The sequence below is a fragment of the Nymphalis io genome, chromosome 3 (genome assembly GCF_905147045.1).
Source record: "Nymphalis io chromosome 3, ilAglIoxx1.1, whole genome shotgun sequence".
Classification (NCBI taxonomy): domain Eukaryota; kingdom Metazoa; phylum Arthropoda; class Insecta; order Lepidoptera; family Nymphalidae; genus Nymphalis; species Nymphalis io.
This window is the reverse complement of record NC_065890.1, coordinates 5,426,369-5,446,060: the sequence shown is the minus strand read 5'-3', so window position 1 is coordinate 5,446,060 and position 19,692 is coordinate 5,426,369. Positions and strand designations below refer to the sequence as shown.

At 33.3% G+C, this 19,692-nt stretch overlaps 1 protein-coding gene across 2 annotated transcripts; it reads left to right on the top strand.

The window, feature by feature from the left end:
- Window positions 1-1,907: 1,907 nt before the first annotated feature.
- LOC126781159 (RB1-inducible coiled-coil protein 1) lies at window positions 1,908-19,580 on the top strand. Of its 2 annotated transcripts, XM_050505995.1 has the most exons (23): window positions 1,908-2,106; window positions 2,662-2,815; window positions 3,185-3,375; window positions 4,334-4,575; window positions 5,205-5,332; window positions 5,714-5,925; window positions 6,462-6,673; window positions 7,134-7,316; window positions 7,390-7,562; window positions 7,739-7,925; window positions 8,167-8,450; window positions 8,760-8,816; window positions 10,967-11,090; window positions 11,556-12,088; window positions 12,262-12,511; window positions 13,067-13,237; window positions 14,072-14,193; window positions 14,978-15,119; window positions 15,287-15,424; window positions 15,825-15,936; window positions 16,584-16,682; window positions 16,889-17,111; window positions 17,416-19,580. In XM_050505995.1, exons 2-23 carry the CDS (start codon window positions 2,748-2,750, stop codon window positions 17,507-17,509), a joined length of 3,945 nt encoding a protein of 1,314 aa, XP_050361952.1. In that variant the 5' UTR covers window positions 1,908-2,106; window positions 2,662-2,747; the 3' UTR covers window positions 17,510-19,580. The 2 variants fall into 2 exon arrangements, with proteins under 2 accessions (XP_050361952.1, XP_050361953.1); XM_050505996.1 differs by lacking the exon at window positions 16,584-16,682.
- The last annotated feature ends 112 nt before the right edge of the window (window positions 19,581-19,692 follow it).

Here is a 19,692-nt window from a genome sequence, read left to right as displayed (position 1 = left end):
ACTTTACACTTAATCGAAGAGGTAAAGAAAAGAAAACAGCTTAAAGTTATATATGTTTTTTAAATATATCTAGTAATATGCAGTTTAACAATTAAATATGAAAATATCAAAATAAGTACGATTAAGTTTGGTATATTACTAGTTTATGCCTGTAGAATGTAATTGAATCTCAACTACAGTCGAGCCTTTGGAATCCTTGAGTTTGTTGAATCCACTTTCCTGGAATTATTATTCCATCATTTGTTACTTTATTTAAACTTGAAATCGTACCTGTTTTTAACGTGATACTCGAAGTTAAATTAAGTATGTGGTTTGTGGAGTTATATTTTCAGGATGCAGTAGCAGGCTGATGAAATTTCGTCAATTAGATTTCCAACTAAAGCCGTTGAACTAAACTAAAATATTCTTCCTAAGTACTTAAATATACTTTTTTGAAACTTAATACGTAAAATAAATTCATCAGTATGTTTTAAAAATATGCCGAATACTGAACACGAAAATAATCTCATCTAAGGATCATGGCCATCGTAGAGTATTACTGTTCTGTGATCATGACGGTTCCACCAACAGCGTAAAACGCGTTCAAACATTTAAAATTAGTAATTTATTAGCAAAAGAATTTTAAAAACAAAAAGATTAAATGAAAATAAATCCAATGAGTACTAGGTAATACCTACATACTCTTTTCATGTAGGTATTATGCTCTTTATACTTTATATCTATATAACCTGAAATAATGGTTGGAGATTTGCTAATTAAAATATTTTTTAAAACAAGATATAGTTAAAAGTTACATATCTTATAAGCAAACGAAGATGACTTCAACTTTATGTAGCTTTGTAGGTGTATTCGATTAGACTTTGGTCTATGATTATCTTTTCAAGATTGAATGTTTGTTTCGCAATTAGAAATAAACGATATTTCATACTTTTAGTTGTTTAGCAGTTTCAGATCTTGTTATGTATTTTTGTCACCTATTTTGTTGCACATTAACATCAAATGCACTGGCGTTGCAGATGCAATGGGTAGTTATCGCATTCATTTTTATCAAATCGTCAATCAGAACAAATATTACGGTCTCGGATTTATAATATTAACAGTCTTTAGCGGGGTTTTTTTAAAACTTAGTATAACAGAAATCAGAACCTTGTAATGTATAATATAAAGTAAAAAACGCTTAATAATTTAGATCTAGTCTCTAAATGCTTCGTCCATGGAATAACGAATAATTTAATAAATATTAAAACAGCAGAAACCTTTACGATTAAACACAAAGAAAATGGAAAAACACAATCATATTTTGTATGCGGCTAATTAGGTTTTAAAGTGTCGATAGTTGAAACATTCGAATGCTCTTCTCCGATGGGAGATATATGCCATAACAGGTGAAGAATCAGTTATATAACTAACAAATGAACTACATTTAATTATAAAAAAATAACTTAAACACAAATCTTCAATGAATACTTGAATTTAAATTGACATATTATTTTGAAACATTAGAAATATTTAATAATGTTTTCATTTATACATTTTATTGTCTGCTGCCTTATAATATTAATCATTTAAATTCATTTCAACGTACAAACCCAATTTATTTTTAAAACTTGTTCTTATCATGTTAGTTGAACCATTTTAACATTAATTTGTTTCACAATAAAATATTATAGTGAAAATTGTAACATTTTGTATGTAGATTAATTAAATATAATAAATATATGATATTCGCGGTATGAAAATTATAATGACATTTTTTGTTATTTTAGTAAATCTAAGTCCAAAATTCATAATATTGGTTTCGTTTTGAAAATAAGCATTTTATTTAAAAAACATAACAGATAATAACATATTAAAGACAGCGACAATGTTGATGATATTTTGTTCTACACTGTCGCTGTCAGCTGAGTTTAGTTTACGTCGTGCAAGCAATGGTGGTGTTATGATAAAAAATCATTATTATTAAAAATCAGTATTGTGTTGTGCGTTATGTCGTTGGCAATGCTACTGAAATGCATGGTATAATAAAATGAATCCTTTCGTTTATCCGATTACGTTAAATGTTATTTAGATATGTAATGATTATCGGGTAATTTCATGGTTGTTTGTGTAAGTATTGTATCTTTGTTGTTTGAACGCAAAAAAATAACACGTTCCATTTTGATGGTCAATCTTAATATTATTAAATTTTAATTACATATGTGTCTTATTCCGTGAATTTTTAGTGAAATATGGGATACTTTTGAAAAAATAAGCGGATACTATCGATTTTATTTGTTTAATATTTATGACGTCTGTGTTTATTTTTGGGCAGATTTTGCTTGCTGTAATATATCTAAACATATAAAAATATAGTATCTGTCTCAAAACTTAGATTCTATACATTTTGGAAATACATTATATAATATAAATACGGTTTAGATAAGTAACTAATATTAATTTGCTCTATTAAATAGTTGTTTGAGGTCACAAAGATAATTAAGATTATTTAAGGTAAATTTGCACACAATTAGCTCATAATTTTGTTATTATTCTCTATAATTAGTAGATTTGGAGTTATGATGTACCATTAAAATTAATTGATACTATTACCAAACAAATATCATCTATTTAGGATTTAACACATTTTATAAGTATAACTTGTAAATTATATTTTTTTTACAGCTTTATTACTTTGTAGATATGAATAAACATGGATATATAAATTTACATGAGTAATTAATGAAAAAGTTTTGTTAAAAAAACCCAACATGCTTTACGTTTTCCATGTAGATGCTGGTCAAATGACCACTTATGATATGAATCTAACTTTACAAAGGTAAGGGAACTTTAAGAAAATTTAAACATGAAATTAATTAAAAACTATAATAAAAAGTAAATTATGTAATAAGAAAATATATTTTTTATTGAAACAATAAATGGTAAAAAACAATTATAATAAAAAATGTAGATATGAATTAAAGAATGAAGAAACTGAATACTCTAATAAATCTATATTTGAAGCCTTATAAGAACTTGAACAATAAATACATTTTTACTCTTTTTTGTTATATATTGTAATTTAAATAAGATTGATTTTTTTAGATTTAGTACAAATACACCATTACCTTCTTATGTAGTACAGGCTAAAAATGATTATTATTTAGTATTTTATCCATAGTTTTATGTTAATAATATAAATTTACAGTGTTGCCAGCTTAAAAACAGCTATAGAAAGAAAAACAAAGATTCCTGCATCTTCTCTTGTGCTTCTCGTAAGTGGAGGAGAAGTTTTGCAGTCAGATCACATGGTATCTTCCTACAGTGCTGGTACAGATACTAATCCTATATACATGTTTAGTAAGCCGTCAGTAAAGGAAAGCCATTTACAGCAATCAAGTAAGTAAGAATTGAGTTTGCAAATATTAATATAATATACAACTTATATGTGTGTAAATATAGAATAATAAATAGTGTGTTTTAACTACAATGTTGAGGGCAGTTAAATTTATGAGTTTGCCAAGGTACTGTCAAATTAAATAAGAAATAACATTTCTATCTATAATAATGTACTCTGGACTCATATCAGTAAAGGCGGCTAATCTCAAGAGAGACTAGCCAACTGCGCAGGACATATTATAGTGCACAAGTGTGTGCGCAATCACAGGTTCACTCTCTATTCCCTAACTCTCATAATCTGATGGGACGGCAATCCGACACAATTGAAAAGAGTTCAGGTGTAAGATTAACGGCCTTTTGAGGCACGAGTGTACACATTTCCAACTTCCAGACTCCGGGGTTCTACTGAGAATTTTCTATAAAAAAACCCAATTTGAACCCAGGACCTCAGGGTCTGCAGCTCTATATCTAGCAACTGGACCAACGAGGCAGTGGATCAAAGTACATAGATGATAAATACTATAGCATAGTTCTCTTAAATTAGTTTATTAAATAGTCAAAAATTCCTGTACTTATAAAATAAAGCTTCTACTATGCTCCTCTTGTACCTTTAAATTCAATTTTTCCCACTTTTTCATATTTATTTCTACTAACTTTATATAATAATAATATAAAAAAAAACATTTATTTCAACCAAACAGGGATCATAAATACAAAACAATAAATAGTAAAAAGACAAAAATTACAATAATAATATTTTACAGATTTTACACATTATACATATTATAATATGTAAAATCTATATAGATACAATAAATTTTATAAATAATTTATCTAAATTTTTTTCCAAAGTAATTCCTTTTACGTATTTTACTGATCTCTAGAGAATAGAGATCAGATCAGATGAATTATATATTTATTACTTTTAACTTGTTAAAATGTTTCATCAATATTTCAGTGTGCGATCTCAGTCCTATAGTGGAATTGAGTACAGGTGAATTTCGAAGCGATAGTCGAAGTGCTTTTGATGGGAAATCAGTGGCAGAGCTGAAAAGTGCAGTTGAGAAATGTTGCTCACTTCCACGCAACTTAGAAACAGTTATATCATGTGCTAATTTAGCAAAACAGTTCAGCAATCTCGCTCATGATGTATCCAGGAGTTGTGATCAGTTAGTACTTGAACAGCATTTACAACATCAGGTAAATTGAATTTATCTTACATAAAATTAAAAAAAGTTTTTCAAGTAGGTAGACTGGCAAATCAGGTTGCCCTGATGTTAAGTGATCACCATCATAGACATTGGTACTGTCGGAAATATTATATATTCTTTACAATGTCAATGCTCCACCGACCTTGGGAACTAAGATGTTATGTCCCTTGTGCATGTACTAACACTAGACTTCTCTCCATTTCGTTGGATTGTTTGGAGTTGTTCCTACACTGCAACTTCTGAGCAGATTAGTGAATACAGAGATTGCAAAATTTTATCTGAAATATGCAGATTTCCTCACAACGCTTGCTTGACATACTCAACATAACCTAGGAGGGTTATGTTGAGTATAGAGTATTATACACTACAAACATTGATATGACATCAATGTTTGTAGTGTATAATGATGCAAAACATGATTTTTTTCGGGTTTCCATACGGAATATCATAGATTATTTTAGATCTCGACCAAGATGATGATGATGATGGAGATGAGATGTAGTCATAGGACTTTAAATGTAATTGGTCCTTTAAATTAATATTATACAGATTACAAATAAATTTTGTTTTTACACTATGTATTATTTTTTTTATTTTCATTCATTATTTTTATTTCAGGGTTGGGCAGCTGTTGTTGCAAATTTGGAAGATATATTTAATGAATTCTGTGAAAGGTCAAAAAGTTTCAAAGAGTCTTTTAGAAAGCATAGATTAAAAAAGGAAGAATATCATGAAAAGTTAAATACGTAAGTTATTAAATTAGTTTCCTGTAGTATAATGGTGGTAATATTTTGAGGTGTGGTTTTAATTACTTGTATAAATAGTAAATGCTGTGTGTTAAATCTCGCATCCGAATACAATCTTTTCACAATAAAATTAAAATACCATATAGTCTAATTTGTTTAAAATGACCACTATAAATTAAGTTTACAAAAGTTTTTTTTTGAGTATAAATAAATAAAATAAATGGCACATACATTTTTTACTTAGAGCATCCTTAACCAGTTTTATTTAAAAGGTTATCAAATTATAAACTTTTTGATGTGATTCATAACAACTTCTTTATTTTTTCTTGAGCAAAAATCATTTGGGTATAAATGTTTAACTTTTATAATTTTTTCTTGCAGATTAAATGATGTGCTTGAGTCATTAGGAAAAATTCCAATACTTTCGGCACTGCAATTAAACGCAGAAGCTCACCGGTTTTCTGCTTTTGATGTTTTTGAAGATACAGATTTCGAAGGTCATCATTATGGCGTCAATCCGGCATTGGGAAGCAGCTCTGAAAATAGAACTGCTGATTTTGGTACTGGTGTATTCAAGTTATCAGAGGAGGATGGTAAGAAAAATATATTTCAAATATCAAGAATGTAAGGCCTTTCCAATCACAGAAAGACTAAATATTGCGTTAAAGGTGATTAACTAAGCGGAAGTCAATATTGACAATGTACCCTTGTTTTAACTTCTAAAATATGGTAATTTATTTAGCTTGAGGCCGACATTTGACGCATATGTATAAATATTGATCATACTATATGTATATTATGTATATATATATATATATATATATATATATATATATATATATATATATATATATAGTAAAAATAATATATTATATATAGTAAACAAATAAAACCTCCGAAATCGGTCTGCAACGACTATTATTATTAGTAAACAAAAACGATTTAAAATAATAAATATTTTATAATTATTTTTTTTGAAAAACAAAACTAATATAATATACATTGAATTATAGCTATTTATGAATTGCAGTTTTAGTTTGCATGAAGTATATAAGTATTTAAACAAAGTGATTACAAGTCATAATTTTTTTTTTTGCATTGCTCATAAAACTATGTACTTTTTTTTTAGTGTTTGATCAAAGGAATACTTCGACTAGTAATGATGGCGCGACTTCGTCAGAGGGTGGTCAAGTTATTGAAGATTCAGATGAGGGGGTAACATTTAAAGCTCCTTCCTGTGAGAGTAAGGATGAACCGACATTATTGCATTGGATACTTGCTCAAGGGAATAAAGCTTCACTGCAAGACATTCTCGACTACTGTCAGAAGGGTCTGGCTTTGGTAAGGCTTATTTATATATATTTTTTTATATGGCAACACAACATAACTAAACCTCTATGGCCTATTCCAACCACAAGGGGATTAAAGACAAATAAACAACTCTGGCATTGTATTGACGCGATATCATTGATTGAGATGGAGAATGGTATATGAATCCATAATGAAAATTCATTATGGATTCGAGAAAAAAATTGCGTCTTGAATATCGGTGAAGTTGTCATCGAAACTTTGGAAACCTTAGTAATCAGAAAATTTTCAAAGATCAGAAATTATTAAAATAGTATTCAGGCAAGTTTAAGATTTAGTGCAGTCTTCTGCGATTGGAATAGGCTATATTTTAGACCTATATATAACTATACACGTGCAGTGAAAATTCAAGTAAGGAACAAATCTCACTTCAAATATTATGTATCTTTCTTCTTCCTACTGATATGACCTAACAAGAACATTTTATTTTCAGATCGATGCTGAGCCTTTAAAAGAACGTGAAGCTGAATTGTATCATATACTTGAGTATGCGAACATGCATGGTTTGAAGCAAATCAAAGGTATCGAGGACCGCTTGTATGGATTAGACCAGCTGCTAAGTGACGTGAAAAAAATCGAGCGAGATCAACGTGATCAAGCAGCTTCTCTCATTCAGGTGAGGTTAAGATTAGATAGCAAATTGTTAAATAAATTATTCTTATTATATCAAGCTGAATCTGTTTTCGCAGTATCGAGAGCGACTCAATACTGTCTGTGATCCGTCTGTGCTTCCCACGCTGGTGGAGTCGCATTGGCGTCAACTAGAGAAGTTACTAAAAGGTCATCAGGAGCTGGTCGAAATCAGACGGCGCATCACGAAATCTAAAGAAGAACTGTCGCATAACTTAAAAGCTAGACTAGAGTAAGCCATTTAAAAAAAATAGTTTTCGTTAAAAATAATATTTAATGCACTAGAACCTTATTAAATAAAATAATAGTTTACTCCAGTAAAAGAATCAACAAATTGTCTGTAGCCTCTAAAATAATCGTTACAACACAAATATATTGGGGAAGCATTAATATTTTGTTCGTTGGCAGAGCGGTGCTGAAGATCGAGAACTCGATGTCGGTGCAGGACGCGCACGCCATGCTGTCGTTCCAGTGCTTCAACCGCCTGGCGCGGTACTTCGGCATCGTGTCGCAGCTGCACCGCGCGCCCGCAGTGTTCGTGCGCGCCGTGCACGAGGTCGCGCGGCGCCGGACCTTCTCGAGCGCGCACCTCAAGGTCAGTCCACAGCCGCTTACGGCGGTTCGGCAACGTGTCGCAGCTGCACCGAGCGCCTTGATTTTATCCTTCACCGCCGAGCGTGAGATGAATAAATTATTAACACAAAATAGCACTTAAAAGCTCATCGGTTCTTGCTCGAATTTGTAGCCGCATACGTCAGCTTCTATTCTTAGACGTATTGAACGAAAATATTGAATTTTAATTGCAATTATTTTTTTCATTTTCATTATTTTTTTAGTGGGCAACGGATTTAGCTGAAAAATTACTAAAAATTCACGAAGAAGAAGTTAATCGACGTCAGGAGTTTAATACCCACTTCGACGATCACTTCCTTAAGAGCCTCTTTCCCGGTATGACGGACCTTCCTCCGCCGTTTGCGACACAAGCGCCACCGCCGTTCGACGCAAAGTTGCCGAAGCTCACACATGAGGATGTTGAATTTATAACCGATTCCTTCCCGGATTTGGGAACCGATGTTCCAAAGCATGATATGGAGCTTATTGTTAAATTCTTTCAGCAAAGGTGAGCTGTTGTTGTGTTAATGCTTATTTTTTTTAGCACTGTATTCATTTTTCTAGTTGTTTTTTTATAAAAGATTAAAAGTACCTATAGTTCCTGGAGAGTGTTAATAATAAATGAATGCGTTTACAACGCAATGCCTTTTTGTAATCCCAAAACGTATATGAACATAATCTTTATTTGTCTGATGGTTCGATTTGAAAAATGCCACCTTTAATAACGAAATTTCCAAAAATATTACTTTTATTTATATAATAGTTTGTGATGTAAGGACGTTGCCTTTTGTATATTATATAAAGATGTATTTTTCAGACTAAATGCATCTGAACATGAAGAAAAAGATGTGGATGTTCAAGTTGATTTTGAGAAGTACGTATTTAGGATATTATAAAAAAAAAAAAAAATTGAAAACAAACAACACAAACAAAAGTGTATTTACATATTTTTAGATTGTCTTCATGTTTATATAGAATATACAAAACACACTAAAAATCGTAATATTAAATTTAATATCAGTATTGGATCCCAAACGATTTTTTGGTAACATACCTAACATACGGTGAAGGAAAACATCGTGAGGAAACCTGCATGTGTCTAATTTCACTGAAGTTCTGCCAGATGTGAATTCTACCAACCCGCATTGGAGCAGCGTGGTGGAATAAGCTCCAAACCTTCTCCTCAAAAGGGAGAGGAGGCCTTAGCCCAGCAGTGGGACATTAACAGGCTGTTACTGTTACTGTTACTGAGATTACATCTCGCAACGAGATGTAACGGTCAGTCAGACCAGTCAGTACAGATAGCAACGCTTTTACGTAACGCGAGCACATAGTTATTTCAAAATAAGCGTGAAAGCTTTTTATCATTAAAGTGTAATGTCTCTTATTATTTCCGTGTCTATTGTCTGTCAATGTTACCTACACTACGTCCCTAAACTCATTTTTCTTAAAGCTATTTAACTTCAATTTTAAATTAATCCTTACTGTTCTTCCTAACTAATGTTAATAAAAGAAAGAGTGTTACCATATAATAAAACTTGTAAGCATATACCACAAACTATTTTAAGTATATTTTATACATTTACGAATTGGTTACATTAAAAATGTCAATTTTTTTTTGACTTGAACGGGTAGTAGATACATAGATAGAATGTACATTATTAAACACCAAAAAGATTAAAAAAATGACATAACACATGTATACAACCGAATAAGCATACAACTTTGACAGCCTTATCGCTATATCTTCCAACTGAGTATGTATTTGTGTTGTGTGCTTTAACCCTTTAACCGCCCGACTTCATATCTGTTGGCGTGCCCCCAGCGCCCGGCACAGTGAATCGAAACACACAATACAATTTTCTAAAAATAATGTTAGTAATTCTTCTAACTTTGGACATTATTTTTAAGACTTCTAATTAAGAGGCTAAAGTGTATTAAACTGTAAGCGATTGCTTAGTTAACTATTTACCTAATGTAAACATATTTTTGATAAAATACAGCGTAATTAAATAAAAAAGCTGATAAAACGATCAGTGTTATTTTGGTCGTAAATATACGACTCAGGCGAAATGGGCCCGAAAATATTTGTCGGATTAATTCGACCTAGGCGGTTAAAGGGTTAAAGCGTCGTCATAGCCACATGTAATGTACTAGCTACGTATTAGATATTATTTTACAAGAAAAGTGAAAAATGTATTTGATATAGTTACAGTTTTTGAAAATAATATCTCTTAATATTTTTTAGGCGTTTTGTAGAAAAAAAGTTTATTATTATTGAAATTTGTTATTAGGGTCTGTCATAACCGAGCAAAATGAAAGATTTTTAACGGTAGGCAGATTTGACCATGTTTCGAAAACTCTATCCCTTACGATATCGATAATGAACTTAACTCGATCATTCTATATAATAGAATAAATAAGAAGAACAATATTTTCTCACTTACGACTTACCAATGTAAAATGCAAATGACCAACTGGCTTCTCAATTTGGGCTATGATGAGACTGAATCATTACTAAAACGATCAATATAACATTGACCTAACTTATTTTTCCTTCCTACCCCATCCCTCCCTTATAGTATATTTATTTAGATGTACATATGTATATATTATATTTTGTTAAATTAAATGATATTTGATTGTTATAATAATAATAATAATAATAAATAATCTTTATTCACATACAAAGTTACAAAGCATAATGAAGTCCCTGATTTCTGAGCTAGGCTCAAAGACCTGATTGTTATGTTTGCAATGAACAAATAATAAATAAATGTGCTGTCGAATTGGCGGGCGTTTGTAGCTACGACACAGTATTATACTAATGTATTTACTATGGTATATATTGTTTAAGATATGTATAATTTGTTCAAAATAAATAAACAAATAGCTTTATTTGGGTCTATAATTAGGACTGCAAAATATTATATTTTATAATTGGAACCTGGAACTGGTGTGCTCTATCTATTATATCAATAGATACGCAATATTTGAGTAACCACGAGTTCTTTATTCCCGCAGAGATTTTGAATCGGAGACTGATACAGATTTCGAGAAACTTAGTCGGCAGAGTGGGTCGAAGCAAAAGATGGACATCTCCACGACTTGCGTTCCGGACACGATGGCCGTTTCGACCGTCACTGAGGTGCGAACTCTACCTGTTATACCGGAAACCAGCCCTAGGGACGAGTTTGTCAACTCCGAGTTTTATATCGAAGAGTCCCTACCCTCCAGCATGGAGTGGGGCCGCGATGGACAGGTGCACTTATATAACAAAAATTTCCACTCAGATAAGTTGTTACGACATTTAAAGTTTTTAATTTGTTTTTCTTATTAGATAATATTTTAATATTTGAATATAAAACTTGATTAAAACCTTTTTGTCATGTCCTTATCTGTGTGGTCGCGTAACTAGTTGTTTTTCGTTGCTCCTGTCTTCGCCGGCCCCAGATAGCGTTAGTGTAGATTTTTCTTTTCAAATATAAGTTCCTCGTAGATTTTTATTTATTTGAATTGTATGCTTCGTTTCGTTCATCCTTTTTATAGATGCGATATTTTTTCATGCAAAAACATTTTTTTTTTATTTTGATGTAGTATTTTATTTCTTTAGGACAATATGGATACTCAAAAAATTAATATCGAAAAGTTACAAGACTTTCTAATACAAGTATTTAGTTTATGCAAAATAAATATAGTTCTGATAAAGGAAGAACTAGTCAAGCTTAAAAATGAAGTTGAAGAGCAAAAGAAGTTTACAAAAACCATATTTCAATCAATAACTGAAGCATGGGAGAGAAATAACGAAGAAGCAGAAATAAGGCTTCGTGAGCAAACTCAAAGGCTGACCGTAGACCATGAGTTAGAACTGAGCGATATGAAGGCAGCTATTAATGAAAAAGAGAATGCTATCTGTAATTTACAGAAAGAAACGGATAAATTAAAATTAATGCATCAGAATGAAATAGAAAAATTAGAGAATGATCATCAAAGTACTAAAGATTTACTCGAAAAAACGCGCGCAGAGTTAAAAGTTTTTGAGAAGAAATTGGAAGAAGTCGAGCTTCAAAAACAAAAAGATCTAAAAGAAATCCAAGAAAAAATGCACTTGGAATACAAAGCCGAGATAGAGTCATTGAGATCTAGGTAAATTGTCTAGTATCTTTTAGATTATTTTTGAAGTTTTATTTGAAATTAGCTAATTTTATAAATTGAGTTCACTCTTCTTACGTCATATAGGAATCCACGATATAGTGTGGTTTATCCTAATTAGAAATCGTAATCATGTTATTTAATTTTTTCCATATATAATTTCTCAGGTTCCGTCTCGTGGCTCTGACAAATAACATGGATCGATCGCCATCGGAGTCGAGTCTTGAGAAGATCGAACGTACGGACGTCATCGAGATAAGCAATCACAACGCCATCGTAATGCAGACGAAGGAGAACGCCGAAGTTGAAAAAGAGAAAGCCGTCAAAGAGGCCGTCGAGAAGTGTAAAGAGGAGTGCGAGCAGAAGTTAAGTGCGGAGACGACGCTGTTGAAAGCGAAATATGAAGCAGATAAACAGGTTTGTTCCCTATTCTATTTATAAGGGAATGTCAGTCTTTAAACTACATGAAAAAAGGATTTGGCAGATTTTTATTTATTTTTTTGGTAATCCAACAGTTAATAACATACATACCTTATTATATTAAGTATTATTTATTATATTACATTTTTGAGAATGTTTTTGCTGATGGAATGGCTCTCACGTTTTCGATTGATGATTGCATTTAAGAATAATTCTCTTAGTCGTCTCTTACGACACTTAAGACTTTGAGATGAAGTGGTTTTCCTATTCTGTCGGAACCGCACGCCATTTATATCGTCATCAAACACTATTTTTATGTATTTTTTTTCGCATATACTCTTTCAAAAGAGGTTTCATTACCACATTTAGAGTTATTGTTATCATCGTAATGTTACATACATTTAGCCTATTTCTTTGTGCTGCAGAATTAACGGTTCCTATCCAAAACTTTGCTGTATGTCGTGGAAGTTGGATAACTATTGTTTGTAAGCTGTTTTGAAAAGTATGATTGATATTATTTTTAATAATATATACTATGTTCGAACTTTACAGGTAACGATAAACGATGTCACCCGCCGTCTGCTATCAGAGAAGGACCGACAGCTGGAACTGTTGCGTGAGCGAGAACAGATGTTGACGCGTGAGTGCAGCAAGTATCGCGATACCATACAGCAGCTCACCGACCCAGAGACTAATGATTACGACAGCCTATTGAAAACTCAGGTACAGATTATTAAGGTTTTTGCATTAATAGAATATTATACATAAGTTCAGTGCGTTTGTTTACATTTGACTGTAATTTCCATCATAGATCAGTGCTATTCTATGATTTGATTTATTCATTTTTTTTTTATGTTATATGTGTAGGCAAATGGGCCACCTGATGTTAAGTAGTCACCACAGCCCCTAGATATTGTCGATTTAAGAAATTTTAACCATTCATGCCATCGCCAATGTGCCACCAACCTTGGGAACGGAGATTATATTCCCTTGTGCTTGTAGTTACACTAGCTGGTGGTAGGGTACTGGTGGTAGGGCTTTGTGCAAGCTCGTCTGGGTAGGTACCACCCACTCATCAGATATTCTACCGCAAAACAGCAATACTTGATATTGTTGTGTTCCGGTTTGAAGGGTGGGACAAGGACATAAAATCTTAGTTCCCAAGGTTGGTGGCGCATTGGATATGTAAGCGATGGTTGACATTTCTTACAATGCCAATGTCTAAGAGCGTTGGTGACCACTTACCATCAGGTGGCCCATATGCTCGTCCGCCTTCCTATTCTATAAAAAAAAAAAAAAAAAGCTCACTCGCCTTTTAAACTGAAACGCAACAATACTAAGTATTGCTGTTTAGCGGTAGATTATTTGATGAGTGGGTGGTACCCACCCAGACGGGCTTGCACAAAATCTTACCACTGATACTTCTTATTAAAAATATGATAATTTGTAACTTACTAAACATTTATTACATTTTTATATGGAAATCTATAAATAAGTATGTAATGTTTATTAGATTATGTGATTTGTGAGTATTTATAGTGAAGTTAAATATTTCAGTTTGCAACTCTTGAAAATGAAAAAGCTCTACTTCAGCAACAGGTAGCTGATCTAAAGAAGGAGCTGGAAAAGAAGAGCGATGAAGCTGAAAAGAGCAGAGAAGACGAGAATAGCGACGGCAGGTAGATGGATAGTTTAGGTTTTGATTTACAAATTGCATTTATAAGAATGAGTGAAAAAGACGAACGACCATTGTTGCTATACAGGATGGGCTCTGGTAACGTTCAATTTATTGTAAATGGCTTTTTATAAAAACAAGTAAACAATAGCCCTTTAAGTAATTAAATAAATCTACAAATAATTCAGGTCGAATAAAATAATTCAGATCGAAGCAGAAAGTTCTCAATTTAAATTTTTGATTTACCGATTCACTACCATTGTTTAATTTTGGTACGTCGCTCGGCCTGGAGCTTGCCCTGTTAACACCAGGAACAAGTATAAACTTACAACCACTATTACCAGATTACACGGGGTTAGTAAGTCTTTTATGGGACAACGTATATGCTTTTACAACAGGATCCCAGAAAACGTTCAAAAATATTCAATTGTGAAATTTAAAAGAATCGTTAAGGGACGCTTGTGTGCTAAAGGATATTATAATATAATATAAAGACACATCCGATGACTTTTTTAAATGATTGCACACCCTGGGAATGAAACGATCGCCTCCGGGTTAACTCAAAGTAAAAAAAAAGGTATATATAATTTGGCTAGTGTTGTATATGTATTGCACATCTTGTAAAGAAATGAGATATAAAAAAAAACCCGCTGAGTTTCTGTCGCCGGTTCTTCTCAGGTCTGAGGTGTTGATTTCCGGACCGGTGGTAGATTTATGACAATCACTAAGCGAGTGTAACGCTTCTGTATTGAATAAAGGTTTTTGACTTTGACGTTGTGCGCGCGCAGGTCCCCCCCCCGCCCGCGGCGCGCGCGCTGCCACACGCCGCTGGGGCTGGCGAGCGGCGCGCTCAGCCTGTCGTCGTGCCTGCCCGGGCACACCGTGCTGGTGCTGTGGGACCCGCAGCACCTCAACTACACCGTGCTGCAGGTGCGGGCTCCGACTGCTCGACGGCCTTTTAATATATATTCCCTAGTTTCTCGCTTAGTTTTGGGTGTTATTTGATATATTTTTTACAGTTGATTATTAATAAACTTTAAAAAGTATATTACGAGTAAAGTGGAGATGAGTGACGCTAAAATCGATTTTAAATTCAGGAAGCATCGATAATGTACTTCGTCCACGGCGACTGTTTGTCTGCTCTCGATCTGAGTATACAAGTGAAGAACGAGAGTGAACGACGACTCTATGCAATTGCTACGGTAGAATCGAAGGAGTACTGTTACGCTAAGAAGGTAAAATTTTAATATTAAAACTTCTCATATTATTTCATCTCTTATATGTTTGCAATGTATACAAGGCACTAGCGCTAACTGGTTTAATTCGGTTTTAGGTACTGTGTGAATTACACTATTACAACTGCAAAAACATCTCGAAACGCTCCCATCTGCTGCATCCCAGCTGATTAATCTATATATCATTTTTGCATGTAATTTAAATTGTACTCGTTCTTGAACGGAACACATCCTTAGAAATGTACCAGATGAAACCATCCAATCTGTATTTACCACATGTCTATCCACCAAAATCTTTTGTAGCAGCGTAGATAAGCTCCAAATTTTTCCTCAAGAGGAGGAGATTATAACAATATTTATTAGGTAACTTTTTTTCAATTGCATTTTATTTATCTTTCAGAGTGGAAATCGCTACCAAATGCTTCGCGGCTCTCGCTTCTACCGCGTGCGTGTAAAGCCGTTGAAGCCGCACCTTCCACATCCGTCTTGCTGTGATCAAAAACACAAGCAGGGTAATACACACACATCCTTGTAAATACAACGAGTTATAAGACCAGGCACTCGACTGCAAAGACAACAACTAACGATAAGGCACACACATGTATATTTTTCACATAATTTGCCTTATTGACCGTTAGAGTGACTTGTATAAATACAAAATTGCATACACTTTTGTTCAGCAATTCCGTGTCTTTGTTATGTATCATATGCTTACGTATTATGGTAATATAGTAAAATTTGTTTATAGTTTTAGATTTTGTAGCGTAATTAAAGTTTGTAAAAGCAATAAAGAAAACATTTATAAATGGCGGCCAATGTGGTACCATCCCAGTTGCATACTAATGGCGTTTCTGTGGTTCCTTATATGTTAAGAAAAAAGAGATCACAAATATAAAAGAATACCTTCATTTTTCTACTTTTAGAGTGTTATTTTAATAGTTTTGTCAACAAAATTTTGAACGAAAAAGCCATTTATAAATCATATCTTTCGTGATACTCGTATATTTCATACGAGTTTCAGAACAAACTTAGCATATATTGTTTTCTATTAGTTGTAGATGTCAAAGCACTCAATTAGTTTGTCCTCGCTTATAGCTAGAGCCGCATAGAATAGCTTAAGTCGCATGTAAACGTATTTGTAACACTGGCGCACGCGCAGATGCAGATTACATTGCAGAATCAATGAGGAGCAGCGTGCTGCCCGTGTTCAGCGGCAACCGGCCGCTCAAGAAATGGTTGACCTACGTGCATGCCCCAGGTCTTTGCTTTTACTCTTCATCCATCCATTTCTGTTCATTAACATTTATTTGTTATCGATTGGTTTTGCTACTTAATATATTTGTCTATTTGTTAATTAATGTTTACATGTAACAAATTATCTAGTCATTTTCCTATCGAGGAGAGTCGCGATATTTAATATGTATCGGGATGGTTCAATTCATATTTAAAAAATGTTGTTCTCAGACATGCAAAAGTCGCTGGACACCAGCCAATCGACAAGTTCCAACACGGACGAGGTGAATCGCGTGGAAGTCGCGACGGCAACCCTTATCAACCTAGAGTCTCCCGTTTCCACCAGCGAGGCCGGGCCGCTGCCGAGCCTCGCACCAGAGGACCAGCTCGATTCCATCGAGTCCAGCGAACGTTGGCAATCGGCTAAGATGCAAATGTCTACAGCGAGTGTCGTGTAAGTGTAGTCACAAAAAACTGAGTTTTATTGTTATGTAAATTTACAAAAAGTTTAAAAGTCATTTTTATAATATCAGATGTTATCAGAAAATACGTTTCTGATGATTTTGATCTGATAGCTTATACGTCTCAGATCTTGAGAGTCAGGGTACAGGATTCGTCAGGGTACGAATTCCGGAGTCAATTGACAATGATACACGTACGTCAGAAAAGTACCTATGAACCCTTGTAGTTAGCTAGACTTTAGATTGTCGGGGTGGCTGAAATTCCGAACTTGTTGATAGAATTTCAAAAATTTGCAGAACCGACATGGAGTGTAGCGTGGGGCGCTACCCTGGGGCAGAGCCACGTGAGCCCTCGGCGGCGCCCGAGCTGGCCGAGGAGGCGGCGCCCTGACCCCCGGCCCCTGCGCGAGGCTGACCCGCCAGCTCGCCACAGGAGCATCAGGAGACCCGAAGCTGTTTGTGATATTGTTTCGGTAATCTAAGGAGTGGTCGCTGCTATGTGTGCGATGTAAAACGTGAATCTGTTCTGAACGTTTCATTTGTCGTTTTTAAATTAAGATTGCAAGGCGACCGAGAGTCGATTTTATCTTTTAGAATAATAGACTTGATTCGATACGTTAATTTTTATTATAACGACGCATAAATATATCGAAAACGTAAGAATTGAAAAGTGCGTATCATTTTGAACATTTTATTAATGTTTCCACCTAAGTGACGTCTTCCATGATTTTAAAACATAACATGGAACACAGAATTGCAAAATTATCTTTTTTGACATTCGTATATTTTGTATAAATGTAATGAGAATTATAATAAATTTTCATATATTTTGGTAATGATTGGAATTAAGATTTAATTTTTTTTTTAGGAAACTTGTATATAACAAGTCAAGTGAGTGCGGTTTATTTTTTTCGGATTTAAATTACCTGCAGATATTTCTGCTCGAATTGTTTTCGCTCGTGTGATTTTCTTCTTAATAGTACAAATTCTTATTTAGTCTTTCTGAAGGTTTAAGGACGTTATTTGTTTTGCGTCAACAACTTCATACTTTATTGATATTTTTAATTTGTGTTGTGGTGTATCTTATATTTGTTCCTTATGTTATTGTCCAAAAGATCATAAAAATATAGCTATATTATAAATCTTATATTATTATTGGTGATATCATATTGTTTTGTAGCACAAAAAATACTATATAAATTAACACTCGTCTTTATTTTGCTCATAGTTACGTTTATATAATTAGAGTACGTGAAATATATTGTTCTTATAAAATTCGTGTCTAAATACAGCTGTAGTTAGTTGCATTGATCCCTAAGATTTGTCCTTATAAGTCTATTATCTTGATACCTAAGTCATAGCGGTTATATAGAGGACCTCGGTCCTATCGATAAGAATTATCTTGTGTGTAGGCTTCCGAATGAAAACGCTTAACAATCGATCTCGCTTCAATTTTAAATCTTCGACTACTATAGCTTCCACACAACACCATTAGTAGTATTTTCAGATAAAAGTACGAATTTAGCTGTCTCATAGTATGGTTAATAATAATTGTTACTATTAATCGAAGCACAGTCTTTTGCGTCCGATATAGATTGTTTTAGCAATTATATTCTATAATAAAATTGAAATCTGAAGCGCAAATTTCAATGTTTGTTGTATTAAAAATTAACGGGAGCATGCTTCGTGTTAAAATTTGTTTGTGGCCTTAAAATGTGGCGCCCGACGTGGGGCTAAAAGTGTCTCTAAACTGATTTAGGATAATACAAGATGTAACTTGTTTATTTTAAATATGGTTAGAGGCATCGCTCGGCTTTGCCGACTGCTGTGATAGTGCGTGCTGTGCTCTCCTCAGTCCCCTTGTTAATGGTTTTTAATATGGCAACATTAATTTTAATAATTATATTAGGGCCTATTATTAAGGACGTAATTTTAATCACAAAATTTTGGTCTACATAAGAATGCTTTGTATTGGTAAAATTGTTGACCTCTCTCAAGGCCCAGGTAAGCAATATGAAGTTCGAAGAGTGATCGTAACACTGTGAGGAGTAGGCGGTAGGGGAGATGAACAGTTGATAAGAATGACACGGTACTGTGATTGGTTTAGCTATATGGTAACAACGACGTCGCAATAAAATGTATCTTTGTATTCTTTGTTATTAAAGTATCGGTGAAAGTTATAAAAGTTGTTATTGTAAATAAAGGATTATTGACAACATTGTGAGTCCGAATCGAATTTGCGCTGGACGCAAATTGCAATTACAGCCGATATTGGAATTGTTAATATAATTATTGTGTTTGACAGTTTAAGGGACGGCTTGCAAAGTTGCATATGCATAATAATTCTACAGTGTGATCGCTTTATGGACTATTTTGTAGTGACCAATTTTATCGTTAGAAAATAAAAATGTAAAATTGACAATTTTAATGTAATTTTTATATACAATAAATAGACGATTTTATAAAAACATTTTTTATTTATTTATTCAGTGTACTCCTCCAAAGTAATTAAGTTTTGCACTGATTAACAATTAATTATTTATCATCGGCTCCTTAACTTAAAGGAACAAATCA

Coding starts and splice junctions, on each gene's coding strand:
- LOC126781159 (XM_050505995.1), top strand. CDS start 2,748: ATGCTTTACGTTTTCCATGTAGATGCTGGTCAAATGACCACTTATGAT. Junction 5,333..5,713: donor TATCATGAAAAGTTAAATAC/GTAAGTTATTAA, acceptor TTTTTCTTGCAG/ATTAAATGATGTGCTTGAGT. Junction 14,194..14,977: donor GACGAGAATAGCGACGGCAG/GTAGATGGATAG, acceptor GTGCGCGCGCAG/GTCCCCCCCCCGCCCGCGGC.